This window comes from Periplaneta americana, chromosome 11 (genome assembly GCF_040183065.1).
Source record: "Periplaneta americana isolate PAMFEO1 chromosome 11, P.americana_PAMFEO1_priV1, whole genome shotgun sequence".
Taxonomy (NCBI): Eukaryota; Metazoa; Arthropoda; class Insecta; order Blattodea; family Blattidae; genus Periplaneta; species Periplaneta americana.
The window spans coordinates 108,455,508-108,472,393 of NC_091127.1; the positions used below are offsets into that span (position 1 = coordinate 108,455,508).

Here is a 16,886-nt window from a genome sequence, read left to right on the forward strand (position 1 = left end):
GTTCTTCCTTTCTCACCTTCCGATCCCTCTCCTCGCTTTGTCGTTCCAGTCTGATAAATTCTAGAGTTCTTTGAGTCACAGGAAGGTCCTCCGAATCCGACTCATCGGAATCATGACTCTCCACCTCACTGTCAGAACTCCCACTATAATTGTTAACTCCGTATAATTCCGGAGTTTCGTCAACTTTTGGAATGTAATCCTCTGAAATAGAAGAAGCAATGGAGACGTTGTGAATTTGCTATTACGAAAAATAGTAAAATGCAATTAGTTGGAAAGTAATATTCTGTTTTAAAACACGAATCTCACAAATGTGTGTATGTGATACACAGAGCGAGGCAGCGAAAAGTTACCGCACTATGCAAGGGACGACGGGGAACAGCTTGTCCGCAATCCATTGCTCGACTCACCGGTAAGCTGGTAGTAGCGCGGGCGGGCGTTCAGTTTCATTACTGTAGACCTAAAATTCCCGCACACGTTGAGCGCACTATAATATGTTGCGTTGCATTACTATACTTGTTACTGAACATTATTTGTGTTCGATATCAGTATGGTTACTTATATTATTGCACAACGGATATTTATAGACAGGGTGCGAATTAAAGGGGGTTGGGGAGATTTCCCACCTGTTGGAAAGTTAACCCCCTCTCATAAATTCATATTAACATCCCTGCCAGGGATAACGTCTATCCCCCTGACAAAATATAATTACTGTTTTAATACGAGTATATTTTATAAAGTATAAAGTAAGTAAAGAAAACAATATTGATGTAGTATCATCATCGGCAAGCTGACAACAATGAATAACTTAGGAATTACACGTCATCTTATCTTAAACCTGCTCATGGATATAATTATTATTATAATCAAGATACAAGACAAGCAACTCAGTGCGACCAAGCGTTGAGCCGTATCGCATGAGGATAATAATAATTTTATGTGTGATATTCTCTACCTAGGATTCTATCACCCCCTTCATCAGAAATCTTAATTCGCATTCTGTTTATAGTCGAGACATTTCTTCTAAAGAAGAAATCGTATGACAATACCGTTCACAAGTTTCCACGTCAGTTCCGTGACTCTGCAATGCCTTCTAGACAATACATAACCTAGTTATTCAGAAAATGGCGAGAAACAGGGTACGGTATGTTTTAAACAAAAAGAGAGAACAACACAGGAGAAGCTTGCAGATATTCAAGCAATAATTTAAACCATCCCGAGGAAATCTTCACGTCGATGGGCGCAGGAGTGTGGTATTTCACAAAGATCGGCATTACGGGGACTGAAAATGCTACACTTTCATTCTACAAAGTGTCAGTCATTCGTCAGTTAACACAACGGAATCCAGCTGCCCGCGTAAATTTCTGTCGGTGAATGCTGCAATCTGTCCACGATGGTATGTCGATCTTTCTCTGTTATGAGGAACGAAGCTTATTTCCTTTTAAGTTGGTATGTGAATTCTCAGAATTCAAGGTACTGGAACACTGACAATCCTCATGTAGTGCATGAAACTCCTCTTCACGATCAGAAAGTCGGTCTGTGACATTACTGCACGCAGAATCATTAGCCCATTTTCTTTTATGATACCGTTAACTCGGAATGATATGTGCAAAACATTCTGCAACCATTTTTAAAATGTTGATTGAGGAAAAAAGCAATATCCCTAGTTCCAACAGGATAACGCCACTACATATACAGCTCAGAATTCAATGCATGCATTAGAACAGGTTTTCGATGAGCGAATACGTAGTCGTGAACTTTGGCCCCCTCGTTCCTCCGATTTAAGTGCCTGTGATTTTTATTTATGGGGAACTTCAAAACAGGAAGTGTATAAGAACAAAACACATACTCTTGAAACCCTGGAGAATGAAATCAGACGTGTGATGTCCGAAATTTCAAAGGTGAAGATACGAGTGTTTCGGAATTTTTTAACACGATGCAACGTTTGTATCGAGAACGCTGGACATTATTTTCAACAGCTGCTTTGCTGAAAGATTAGATCTACATCAGTTTTCAACTTCATTCATTCATTCATTAGTTAACTCTTAACTAACAATTTAGGTCTACCGTAATGAAACTGAACGTCCGCCCGCGCTGCTAAAGCTTACCGGTGAGTCGAGCAATGAATTGCGGGCAATCTGTTCTCCGACGTCCCCTACATAGTCCGGTAACTTTTCGCTGCCTCTCTCTCTCCGTATATATATTATTTGTGCACTTTCAAATGTTTAATATGCATTAAATTAAATCCTTTAAGGGTGCAGGCCGACCAGCCAGCTGCTGACCTCACATCCACATACCTCAGCAGAAGTGACAATCATCTTAAGACTGGTTCATAATAAACCGGGAACAGAAACGACAAGAACGAGAACGGAAAAATTGTTAAAATAAATGTATTTAAATGTGAGCACTCACAATTAACGAGAAGCTTGCCGGATCCCGGAAATGGGAACGTGAGAGTTGGCCAAGTTTTAACTTTACCGTTCTCATTTCCTATAACTGCCTACTAAGCCTAGATTCATTCTGTTGTCATCAAAAAGCTATTGAGGCGATAGCCGGAAAATGAGTCCATAGGTCTATAGACCCTTTTTCGGGAGAATGTTTAATTGAATTCTCTATTTTAAAATCCACTAGCTTCCGCAGTTTCGTTTGAATATCTTCTGAACAGAGGGCAGAATAGCTAATTGAATGGACCCATGCACTCTTGCATAGTTGTGGAACTCAGCAAACATCAGTGAAGATGATCCTCAAGTGTGAGTTCATCCAGGATGTGCACTGAAGTCCAGGATTGTAACTCCAGCGCTCTAGCCACTAGACCACCGAGGTGGCTTATTTGGAGTTTTATAACCAAAAGTACACTTTTCTTCATAATATGTACTACTTCTCTTTTACTTAATGTGTCCTTCCTGTGTTTCTTCTCGTTTTCAAAATGCACTGACCATTAACTTGCAAGAATGTTTCATAATTAGGTATCCAAATTAAAGTCAATTAAGTAGTCTACGATCTAAGCTTTAAATACCTAATTAACCAAAAGCGAATAATACATATTTCATTAATTTTTCGGCACTCTTAACATAATTTAATTTTAAAATCATCAAGTGTGTATTACATAATTTTTCTTGAAGTTCCGAACACTTCCCATCTGAGTCTGAAATTTTTGTTAGGTTATTTAGTTGTTACGTTGGCTTGACTTTTCGTCATAAAACTCTTAGAGCCATATTCATAGACATTCTTAGCGCGGGCTTTCGGTGGATGATCAGCGAACTAACGTTTTTCGTATTCATAAACCAGTGTTAGCGATATGATATGATATGAATCCTGTACAAGTAATCAGTGGATAACCGGGGCTAGTTTAGCACGCTCATAGCGCGGGCTGGCGAAATGTCTATGAATAGGACCCTTAATAAAAATTTATAAAAAAAATAGACTAGCCAATAATGGCAGATTTTCACGACAAAAGTAAGAATAGCCTAACTTTGTTTCCTAGAATACTTATTCTTACATAGGATTCTTACCATCTGATTCATCGTCGTCGTGTTGCTGATCATCATCCATATTGATATTGTCCTTCTTGCAACATTCTCGTACTAAACGTTTGAATTGGATGCTATACGCACTACCCCATATACCTTGTAGAAAGTGGAGTGGAGGTTCGTCAAACTTACGGATTATATTTCCCAAGAAAAATTTGGAGCCAAAATTTTCTGGTTTTGTGTATGTTCCATACTTAGCCACACCAATTTCAAAGGGGCTAAATTCCACCCATTCCTGCAATTAAAGATAGGATAAGTACTACCACTACACAATTGTACACAGTCTGAAATAAAAAACGAAGAACGTATTAAATACCTCTATGAAAATGAACAAATTAAATAAAGATTAATAGAATATGTATAAACAATAAGAAATGTGGAGTTATTAACACCTCCACATTTATCGTCAATGAGGGCTATGCTAATCTGACAGTGTGAATTTCTAAAGTGGGAGCATCTGCTGAGGATAGCACGTTCCTCATAAGTAGTGTCCGGATTTTTATGTAATTACATATTTTTTCCTTAGTATGTATCTGTCTGAAAACGAAAAATGTTGGCGAATTAGACTACTAAGATTGTACTTAATTTTAATAGTACATATTGTTACATATTTCGCACAATACTACATATTTTTAAGATAATTACATATTTTTACATAAAATTAACACCCATGTCAAATGTCGCTAAATTAAATGTCTTGAAAAGAAATGAATCAATATTATAGCAGAGACTAAAACGAAATTATAAAAATATTAATACAGTTTTAAACTCAGTGTTGTCTGTACAGAAAGGGATAAATATTTCGGCATTCAGGACAAGGCAACCACTCCTGTAGTCGTGAAAAATTTCGAAACTGTCCTTGAAAGAAATCGGGGTTACGCCAGTTTATTTACTGTTATCCAGATCGTCATAGGAAAAATGAGGAACCCTCCAGAAGACATTGCTGTTAGTCACATCCATTTGTTTAAATATGCACCAGTAACCTCACACGATGTCGAGAGGCATTTTCGGTGTATAATCACCAACGGAACTTCAACTCCTGAAAATATTGTTCTTCATGTCTTGATTAACTTCAAAATCGCACCAAAAACTATATCGTGACATATATAAATGTGTAATTTGTATGAAATTAACCTTATTTAGTTAAAATTAAACTATTTTTTGAAATAAATAATTTATTTTTAACTTCCTGTGCAATTTTGATGTTACATATTTAGTACATATTTTAGATTTTTAGTTACATACTTATGCACATATTTTTAGCGTGAATATTACATAAAAATCCGGACTCTATTCATAAGGATATCGATTTAAACAAATTCATTTTTAACAGCGGGAACTTGAGTCACAATCATTAGTCACAGCACGTTTCTTAGATACTGTATGACTGGGGAAATGTTTTAGGTCAGTTCTGGTCACGAAGTGGAAGGGAAAGCAGAAACCCTCGTCCATGCCCATTTCGCTTACACAGACTTATAAACAAAGAACGGTAAGGCACTGTGCATCAGTGATGGACCAGCGAGAGCCGAAAGTTCGTAAAAACTGTGATGCCTGCCTTATACAGGGACATCACTGAGCAATGCTTACCTTCCTGTCTACTCGCATCGGGTCAAAGCATTACTGTCTCAGCCGAGGAAGGTGAAGTGGGGAGTTAAGTGGTAGCCTACAGTGACTTGATTTAGGTATTAGTGGTCAGGCCTGCCTTAGGTGTACAAATAAAGTTGCTAATCCCTTACCTGGAACACTCTGGCTGATACGTCCTTCTTCACATTAATAGCTGTATAAAGAGGAAGAGGTGCATCACCATTTTTCAGCAGTTTCTGCTGGTCCGAGAGCTTCGCATCTTCTTTCTGAAGCACAAAGGAACTTAATTTCAAAATTACAAACTAAAGTAATGTAACTATCACAACACAAGACCAGTGGCGTGTGGTGATAAATAATCCTGGTGGTGCACAAATATTTATTATGATTATCATATTATTATTATTACACCCTATTATTATTATTATTATTATTATTATTATTATTATTATTATTATTATTAGTATCATTATTTGTACTAACTACTCCATAACTATTAACATAGGGTGTTATATAGGTATAGATTTACATGATTTTGTTATGTCAAGAAATTGCAGTTAATTAGTTTCCTATGTAGGTCCATTAATAGCAAAGTAAAATGTTCAATTTCTATTGCAACACACCGTAAATAATATTGTTTTAGCTATATTGCGTTTTATAACAATGTTCACACGTTCACAAACATTCGATACGTCTGTCGTCTCATCAGCCTTAACTGCTAAAAAGTCAACAGCATTCTTTATTTCTTTGAAATCTCATCATGGCATACATGCAAAATGGGTTGAACGATTTCATTCTGTGTAATGTTTGATATGTCCTTAAACACTGTTGCTCTTTTCAAATGTTCCTTAAGAGTGCGGCTAATTCAGAACTGAAATTGATGAGGCCAAGAAAAATACTAGCGTTTAAAGATGAGTCTCCGTCATCGTGACCTCTTAAAGCCAACTCAAAAGCTCCACAAAACCGCACGCACATATCTGTTCTTGGTAACTTTATCATTGTGAAGTTCAACAATCCAATATTAAATCCAATTGTGTCTGTATGTTTGTTTGACCCAATACTGCTACTTTAACATTATTGTTGATGTGTGCAGCTGAAGAATCGTGTTTTTTAATTCTTTCATTCATGTGATTCAAATCAATCATACTTGCAGAACGATAATCAAAATTATTTAGTTACTACGCACAGTCCTAAATTCAAACAGAAAAATAAATAAAATTCATAAATAAAACGTACTTGTTTTTGTCAATAAATTATCGCCGTCGAACAATTAGCAAGCAAAACAAAATACAGCGTCTTTTATATTGTAGCCGCATATTGCTTTTTCGTAAGTCTGAATGTTCAATTTTCTTTTCTCTTCTCTATTACTATGCTTCGCCACTTGTAATTTTAATTCATGTGTAGGTCTACCCATCTTCTTTATTTTGATCTTTTCGTGTAAAGGTCTTACAGAAAATTACATATTTAAATGATTTTGCACACTATTCATTGTAACATTTGTGATGTAACGATCTAACTACTACTGCAAACAGCTTCCGGTTTGTTACGGGAAATGGTACTACCCACCAATCGATTCTTTACATAGGTTTGAATTACCAAATTTTTTTTATGAACAACCAGTATTACATAGTTTTCGAGACACAATGGTTGTATTTTAAACACAAAAGTTTAAAACAATTTGGCTCGTTTTTGCTTCCTTTTCGAGATAAAAAATTGCTTTATATGAAACATTTCATAGCGTGTTTGGGGAAAGCCATTGATTTAATTCCCAATATGCTCAGTCAATTTAAGAGAGCAGTGTATTATGATAAATGATTGAAATAACTTTTGATTTGTCCTTTAAATATGCAGAAATTTGATCCGAACAAATGTAAATTTTCGTTTTGAAAAAATTTACACCGTGTTCTGCTTAGAGGGATCGAGAAATAACTGCTCACCACTTAAAACCAGACAAAGATATAATTGAGATTTACATCTGACAAGACAGAGAAACTGTCCAAGTTTACACAACAAAGTCTGAAAACAGCTGCATGCATAACTTTCGTTTGTTTGTTGCTAAAACAAGCCTGGCGCCATTTTATAGGAAAACACACCATGATCAACATGTGGACACCACAACAGAAAGTTCGTGTGTGCTATGGTTAGCAGAAGAAAAATCTGTTACGCGAGTACAATGCCGTGTTCGTCATACATGGACAGGTGGATCGGAAGACGAGGACCCATTGCTTGGCCAATCAGATCACCTGATCTGACCCCCTTGGACCTTTTTTCTGAGGCTTTGTGAAGGATGTTGTGTACCAAGGAGGCAGAGCTAACAGTTTGGAGGAACTGAGACAACGCATTCACAAATGCAGCTGCGCTAGTGACTCCACAAATGCCACAGCACAATTGGCGGGAGGTTGAATACCGTCGCTTATATGCCTGCAGGATAATTCAAGGCGCACACATCGAGTTGCATTGACCATTCTTCGAAACTCGGAGAGTTTTTACATCAGGTTATGTAAAAAGTTATGTTAATAAACCATTACTTACACTTGAGATTATCACTTATTTCTCGAACCCTCTAAACGGGACACGGTGTATTAAAATACATAAACATTTAAAGTTACATAAACAGAATTGTAGTAAGTTAGTACCTAACTGCTTAGGTACCTAATTAAAACTGTTTATTTTTCTTTCAGTGTTGTATGCTATTCAAGTACCAATTTGTCCGAATTTTTTCTGTTAATTATAAGTACCCTGTGCCTATAAATAAAATGATGTTTTTTTACATCAAATTTTACAAAAATCATTACATTTTTAAAGTAATGTATAAAATTTAATATTGTAATCAGTTTTTTCATTGTGAAATAATACGAGCAAAAAATTATCTCACACACCTGAAATATAATTTAAAAATGGTGTTAACTAAAGTTAAGATTGCGAAATAAAGTGTGTGATATGTATCTCATAATCATTCATAATCCATCGCGCGAACGAATCCGCCTACAGTCTTGGTTTTTCTAAACTGATGCATGCGATGTGCGAGGTGCGCAGACCTAGCATCTCGCAATTAAGCCCGTGATTATATTCCCACCACGGTTAAGCCTTGGTTTTTCTGAACCGACGCATGCAATGTGCGAGATGTGAGACACGAGGTGTGAATAGAGTGCCTCGCACTTCGCATGCGTCGGTTCAGAAAAACCAAGGCTTTATAGAAACCACTCACGATCTCTCGTATAGTTCATATTTATGCGAGGCGGACCTCGCTCGTCGCATGCGTCGGTTTAGAAAAACCAAGACTTTAGAGAATTGCCGTCGGCAGACACATAAAACACATTATGTTTTTAATTTTCGTCCATCATTTCGTGTATTGATATATACAAACATTTTTCAAGAAGAGATGCCCCAGAAGATGTCCGAAAAGGTCTGTGAAACTTATAGGCTGCCCTGCTACTGACTTCTTGACCATCGCTGCAATGCCTTTCTTGAGAACTAATGGATTTAGAAGTTGGAATCCGCTCATGTTCAGGATCTCTCTGAGCTCTGCTTGGAATTCTTTAGGACCTTTCGCAGGGAATTCTGGCTGTGAATACAAGTAGGAAAGGAACCTGTGGGGGGAAAAAATGCACAAATGTAAATTTTAATGACAACTAAATTGTTTTAAGTACAAAATAAATAATTCATACAATGAAGCATGACATTTTAAACGTAAATTATTTCATATTCGTATTCTAAAAAGCAATTTCACTCAGAGAAACCTCTCTGCAACGTCTAGTTTATCAATCACAAATTCCTTCACGATCTGGCCGGAGACAGAACCCGGTCCACCTGGATGCAACACCAGTGTGCTAGTGCTTGAGCCACAGACGTGTGACTTTAGCTTACGCGCGATGTTCGAATGTTGGTTTCGCAATCAACACGGAGATTCAACTCCGTTTGTCCTACAGCTGCCTGCTTGTTTGTGATAACGTGATAGCAAAAAGAATTAAGATCAATGTACACACAGATTCAAAACGATGGGGAAAAATCTCACATGGTTATTGTTAAAAAATTATTAATGATACAATGGGACCGGCGCGGCGGTAACGTCGCGGTTAAGGAAGTCGGAAGATGTATGTATGTATGTATGTATGTATGTATGTATGTATGTATGTATGTATGTATGTATGTATGTATGTATGTATGTATGTATGTATGTATGTAGGCCTATGTATGCACACTGCAAGTGGGCAAGCACCCGGTGGTAGTGGTACACACAATATAAACAATACACAATACAATTATACAATACACAAAACAATTATATACACAATACAATTAGAATACACAATACAATTAGAATACATAATACAATTACACACAATAATTACAATTAATAATAATACATTCACGACAGGTCGCGGCCATGTAAGGCCCGGGTGACGTGGGTCGTGTAAATGCACCTAAAAGGGAGAGGTTAAACTAAGAGAAAGAAGAAATAATAATACATAAAATAACCTAATTAATAAGTGAACTTAATTTTACATTATAACCTACATATGTAAAGGCCCTACATAAGTTTCACATTGGTACTGATAATAATCTTTCACTTTACTCTCATCTCACTCACTGTACTGGCACTGTGACACATTTCACTGAAACTTTAGAACACATTTCACTGACACTAAAGAATATTTCATTGACACCATAAATTATCACTGATCGGAACTATTCACTGCACTGTGAAACCATAACTTCACTGACTCACCACGCTTCACTGATACAACAGTTCCAATAAGACAAATAATTACACCCTTATGCATACTTATAAACAGAACTACATTTAAATTAATAGTCTAAGATGCTCTTACAAGCTATTTATAAATAATTTACAATTCAAACCAAGGGAGTAAGTAACTCGTCAGGCTAAATAAATACATGTCACCTTAAAAAAATAAATGTCACCTTAATTTTAATTTACACTTTATACACAACTTTTTAAGTTATTCTTGAATCTCCTTAAGGAAGGACAGCCCTCAAAGACCGCTGCAGGTAGGTCATTCCAATCATTTATAGTTCTATTTAAAAATGAGAATTTACCTACATCCGTTTTCTGTTTCCTACATTTGATTTTAAAATCATGATCGTTCCTACCATAGTACGTTGGCTTCTCTAACCGAACCATTATGTCTATCCATGCTTTTTGGCCTAGGTGTGCTCTATAAAATGATGTTATTCTAGTTTTTCTACGTCTGTTTTCCAATGTTTCCCATTTAAGTTCTTTTATCGTATCATTTCCGTTTTTTCTTTTACCTTTAACAAATTTAGCTGCGCTATACTGGATTCTTTCTAAGGAATTTATCTGATATATTCTATAGGAATCCCAACATGTACAGGGACATAATTTTATTTTTAGTAACATTTTTAATATTAACTTGCCTATACCTCTGGATCAACGCCGTTTGCTACCCCGTTCCACGACTGGAGTTCGATGATACTGGCGTAATATACAAACAAATCACTTTACTAGGTATAGGAGGGAAGAAAAGTAGTTCATCCATTTACGTAAACTAGGAAATATTGCGCTTTTGAATTTGATCATTTTCATTAGGTTTTTGTTTAATCAAAATACAGTACAGTATTAACAATGAGTGTTTTTACTCACGAACTGAGCTGTCCATGTGGACGTATTCGTTATGCAGTGTATATTATACTGTCTACAGCACATTAGCGTACACTATAGAGAATGAAGTTAAATTGAAAAATAATCATAATATGAGTATTTAAACACATTTTTTTAATGGTGGCCGTTCATTTCGATACAGGCTTCAGTTCTAATGTGCATATTATCGCACTATAGACTATTGTACGTAATCCCAATTACCAGTTTCGTTCTTCGTACTAGTAACTCGTGTTGAAATAATTCCTTACCTACTCTATAAAAGAGTACCTTAAGTACTGTAAATTCAATCTTCACTTCTGCCCGATCCGAAAAGATAAAATTACTCAGACATATTATCTACTGTCCGTCCAAGTGGTTATGTCGTAGAGTCGTAGAAAGGGAGGAAATCACGTGGCAATTACTTAACAAGGCCTTTTATTTAAGTAATTTTAAACAGTTGTATAATATTACGTAGACGTCCAATTCCTAACAGAAATTAATGTTCTGAGAAAGGAGCTAAGACAGCCCAGCCACTAGCTGGCGAATAAAAGCTGGTGGGGGAAACCGGGATACGACGTAGGCAAACGGACGACAGTACCTGTGCGAAAATGATTCAATATTGAAAGCTCTTTCGTCACTGGAAAACGCGAACATATTTTTGGAACGTACTGTTTACTATGATCACCGCAAGGCTACTATGACTGTATATGCTCTTGATTCTGTGTAGAGGACGGTTGAACTTCATTAGTAGAAGGGGTGGGAGTGAAGTACATTCAAAAACTCAGGTGCAATAAAAATTGAAGTAAAAATAAAATGATGTCCCTGTAGTTCCGTATTACATTAACTGTCGCGGTTTCGATTCACGATGGAGTTCATGAATTTTCTCCACTGATCTAATTCAGGGATGGCCATAACGGAGGGGAGGTAAATGTTATCCAGTTCATCCCTTCCACAATATTTCGCCCGTGTTTACATAACATCAACTTGGCTTCTCTTCCGCTTAGGGCTGTACAAAACTAATGCGGCTTGTCATTACATTAAGGCTATGTGTACACAGGAGACAAATTGTTGAACGACATTTTTGTCTTCAGCCCCTCTCGCCGGCAACTGCACGGCAACAGTGAAAAACGAAACTGTCGCGTCGTTGGATTGTGTGTTCATCGGACACAGTTTTGTTGCCAGCGTCATCATGGATGTAGTAGAAATAGTTGCTGTTTATTTTGGGTCTTATAGACTGGAATTGAAAATGACGACGTGAATGTTAATTTTGGATGCATCCTATTACAGTGAAATACTGTCACTTGGAAAGTTTTAAATAAGGTTTCAACGTTATAGTAATTATCCTGATAAGTTTTATACTACAAAGTTATAGAATGCGAATTTCCAGTTTTTATGAATTTTGGCTCTAGTTGGACCCTCAATTATTGCTCGGCAGGACACCAATTGGAAAAGAAATATTTCAGAGCTCATCGTGTGGTATAAGCCACCTTTGAAATTTTAGCATCGAAGTAGTGTATTTTGTACAGGCTACTAAACACCAGCTTACCTCTTTGAGTCGATTGTAAGACCTACTCCTTGTTGTGTAATTAGTGCGCTGAAAAGGTGGAATACATTTTAATGACATTTTATACAAAGTTAATTTTCAACCGATCAATCCATGCAACGTGCGAGGAGCTTCCTTGACATGGATGTGAGAAATCACTTTGCAGGATACTTCAATTTCCCTTAGGATAGCGTTACTTGGCTGTATGAAAAGTTTAAAAGTTAATATACTGGAGAGAACTGAAAACTAGTGTGGGACTACATACGATTTAAGCATATTTTTTCCTCGTAAGTGGCATTTTAAATGTATTTATTTAGCACAAACTGCAAGGTTTGTAGAATATTTTTGTGAAATTTAACAGTATAAAAACTCTATACAGGGAAAACATTACAACCCCAGTAATGATATCTGTATAACTTTTTATCCAACACCTCTTAATAAAATTGTCCATTGGTATGTTGATACTTAACATAATTTATTGTAAAGTTTTTTTATTGTTGAAGTTAATGTTATTAAAAGCAACGAGTGAGGTTTTTTAAACTTTCATCCACTCGTTGGTCCTAGCAACCAACTAAATTTTACAGAACATTCTTATATGATGTTTACTTTATATAATTAATACCAAATTACCACTACCACCACCGTCCGTCACCACGTGACAACATATCAAAAATGCATTGAATTTTAAAACATCGTACGTACTGTATTTTCTTCCTACTTCCAGATTTTCAATACCTTGAAAATTTCCAGTACAATGCAAGATTTGTTAAAAAAAAAAAACTAATTGTTAGTAGTGCTGTTGATGAATAAAAATATTTAATCGATTAACTATTTGAATTTAGTCGATTAATCGACAAATTAATCGAGTTTTGATCGATTTGAAAACAAAATGTTTTAATATACTGCAATACACAATTATTGTTAAATTTAACTTGTGTTCGGTGATAAGTATAAATATTAAATGTTGTATATCTGTATATTGTATCGTTATATTACAAAACAACTATTTTAATTATTTACTAACATATTTATTATGAGGCTTATAATTTATTATGTCAATTTCTCCGGGAATTTTTGAAAGAAACATAAATAACAAAAAGTATGAAGACTCACCTAGTTAATACTGCTTCATCCATGATTTTAAACATGTGAGTGCATTCACATGCTTCGAATTAAGTCCCGCTCTACGTTTAGTAACAATGTTTCCTGCATCACCGAACACGAAAAAAAACTTTTTCTCAAGCACTTTTCCATGATCGTTCAATTTAAATCCAAACGTTTTACCGAGTACACCTCTCAAATTCTCATATGACATAACGGAGTTTACACTTTTCACAGACCAAAGAAAACTAATTTTTCGTCTCCATCAAACTAAACACACAACCTTCATATACAAACTCAGTACAGAAACTGCAACTGCAAAAGTACAGCGGTCGAAACAAAAGACTGGCCCCTATTGTAATCGAATTACCAGATTTTAGAAAGAAATCAGGATAGTTACGCTCTCACTTGCACTTAGTGTATACATGGCTATTTTATAAGGGATGAGGGAGACGAATCCCAGAAAAGTATGTATTTCATATGCTAGGAAGATGAGCTGACAACAAGGTGGAAGTTTTCTTGGAAAACCATGAAACTTAATAAGGATTTCGCATTGTGTTTTAACTTTCAATAGAGGTAGACTAGGTCCCTGTCCTCATATCTCCACCTCTTTCTGAAGTGTTTGTGAAAAGATTTTCCCTACGCTATCTGCTTTGCAGTTAGAAAATAACAGCACCATTGTGCTTTTAAGTAAGCAATTTCCGAGAGAGGAATATTGTCGGAATTTTTAGTATAAGTTTATATTAACAAAATAATAATTAATGTCAACTACAAAGGATTAATTTTAATCGACTCGATTATTCGATTAAATATTTTTGATCGATTAATCTTACAATAGAAATTGATCGATTAATCGATTCAATCCCACAACACTAATTTTTAGACAACCAATATACTTTATTGACTTTTAATGGAAATGGCTATTATGAGGTAATATTTAAAGGACAATACATTTTAAGGAAAGGGAAATCGATATGTGCAATTGTCTGATATCTCTAAGACGTCCTTTGTATACAATGTTCAAAGTGTGTGTTAAGAGTGTTTGCCAATAGTAATGATTATTCAATTTCTATTAAAACAGTTCGCCTTAATTACAAAAACAAATGTAGTCAATGGCGAAAAATCAAGTCTCTTGAATGAATTTTTACAAGTTGTAGAGTTATCCTATGAATTTCACTAAGAAAATTGCACTGTGCATTCAGTATTGAACATTTTGATACATTATATGCAGAAATTTTTGAAAATAATTAAGCGAGTTCGTATTATATAATGTGTATACTGTATGTATCAATGTATAATAAACCGTATATAAAGTCTTGGGTAGTACCAACAACTTTTGATAGCCTTCGGAATTCTACACAAATGCCCAGCTTAGGAATGTGTGCGAAACCGAATGTAATCATTCGCGAAAAATAAAGCACCAGTAAATAATTTCGTAAAATTTAAAGCTTGTAGAGTTATTTGGAAAATTGCTGTCAGAAATCAATATTGAACATTATAATACAAACATTATGTGCATTTTTTTTGGAATTGAGTTATGTAATCATTAGTTATTAAGAGTTGAATAAAAAGTTGATTTATGAGTAGTGCCGCCCCTAGGCACTATTAAAATTTCCCTCCCCCTCTCACAAAGAAAATAATTTACAAAACAAAGAGAGAAACTATAGAGAAATAACTAGAAATCGTTGGCCTGTCGACAGTGTTGCCGGTGTACACTGTCCCATCTGATTTCATTAGGCGCATCCTAGTCTTCAGACACACAAGTCGTCCACAATTTATTTCAACTGCTCTGACACAGTTTTGTCGCGTCGTTGTTTGTGTACACACGCTCATTCAAACTTACTGCACACACCGTAACGACAAAAATGATGTTCAACAATTTGTCGCCTGTGTACAGTTGTCAAAAGAAAAAGTGGCCGCTCTCTTGAAGCAAACTTCCCTTCGGGTATCTTCGCTACAATTCGGACACAGGCGATGTTATATGTTGTTGGACCACGTTGCCTGATATCTACAGTTATAACCAAGTAATCTGTGTGTTACCTGATAGCATAATGGTAGCGTTTCGGCCTCCTATTCGTGATGCCCTTTGTTCGAATACAACCTCGTGTTTTTTATGTTCTTTTTTGTTTTGTTTTTAAGAGAGAGAGAGAGAGAGACAAAATATACATAATTGCTCCTTTCTCTTTTACGATTATTTTAGTAATTAACATCAGGTTCATGAATGTATTATGCCATTACTTTATCATTATGACATTGTGGCTGCAAATGGAAAGAAAGAAGATTTTATTCTCAACAAAAATATCTTTCGTGGCATAAACAAAGCAAACTTACTGGCCTCTGCCTTAGAACATTCAAACAATTAAGCGTTCAAAAAACAAAACAAAAAGCCACGATTAATATTTAATCTATCTTCCCCTTATCTCGATCCCATCTTGCAGTCGAGTGGGCATGGTATCGACTAGTCTTTGCAAATAGCGACTGTTCTTAGACACGACATTCCAGGCATTCTGGACATACATACGTAAGTGTTCTGTCCATGGACAGGTCTTTCATTGCAAACCCAGCATTCTCCAATCTTTCCTATTTTCTTCCTTCCTCTTAGCCTCCGTATATGATCCACATATCCTAATGTCGTCTACTATTCTTCTCAACCAGAGATCCAACCAATTCCTTTTTCTCTTTCTAATTAGTTTCAGCATCATTCTTTCTTCACCCACTTTTTCCAACACTACTTCATTTCTTATTCTGTCTATCCACTTCACACGATCCGTTCTTCTCCACATCCACATTTCAAATGCTTCTATACGTTTCTCTTCATTTCGTCGTATTGTCCATGTTTCTTCCCCATACAATGCCACACTCCACACAGAGCACTTCACTAGTCTCTTCCTTACTTCTTTTTCCAAAGGTCCGCAGAAGATGCTCCTTTTTCTATTAAAAGCTTCCTTTGTTCATGTTTGCAGTTTCTCTTGGGAAGGATAAATGCGGTAACTTCCCGTTGCTTTCCGCACACCACTGTCTCTTTCGCATCTTATTAGATCCCAGGGGGGCCAAGCGTGGAGATGAGGAGAGTGGATTTGATTAATTGTGCCCTCCGGACTTCACGGAAATTCACCGCAAGTGTTAAAAATTAGTTCTATCACAATGTTTGACCCGATCAGAGACCGGGAAATCCCAATTAGCCTTTGCCTCCCGCATCCTGGACTAGCTTCTACAAATCATAAGAAAATCTTGGAGGGGGATTGGGCCAATTTTTCCACAAATGTTTCCACACTTGTGCCCTCGTAGCTCAGCGGACGAACGTCGCAATTTAGATGTCAACGTCTCAGGTTCAATTCCTCGTCATTCCTTTCCATTTTACTGTGGTTCAAGATAGTATAATGTAATAATATAAAAAGAAAAACTAACATCAGTATTATGCAACTGTGTTGTTCTAAACGTACTATTAAATTTATGTTATTTATATCTCTAAAGAACGGTAACTGAATATAAAAGTTATAACTTAAATATT

The 16,886-nt window shown here is 36.0% G+C and overlaps 1 protein-coding gene across 1 annotated transcript in view; it reads right to left on the reverse strand.

The window, feature by feature from the left end:
- LOC138709226 (cytosolic phospholipase A2-like) overlaps window positions 1–16,886 on the reverse strand; it is a 62,779-nt gene that overhangs the window by 17,431 nt on the left and 28,462 nt on the right. Inside the window, exons 9-12 of the mRNA XM_069839833.1 lie at window positions 8,476–8,698; window positions 5,264–5,377; window positions 3,510–3,762; window positions 17–201 (exon numbers count right to left, since the gene is read on the reverse strand). Of these exons, the coding sequence (XP_069695934.1) occupies window positions 17–201; window positions 3,510–3,762; window positions 5,264–5,377; window positions 8,476–8,698 (775 nt within the window). The remainder of the gene's footprint in view (window positions 1–16; window positions 202–3,509; window positions 3,763–5,263; window positions 5,378–8,475; window positions 8,699–16,886) is intronic.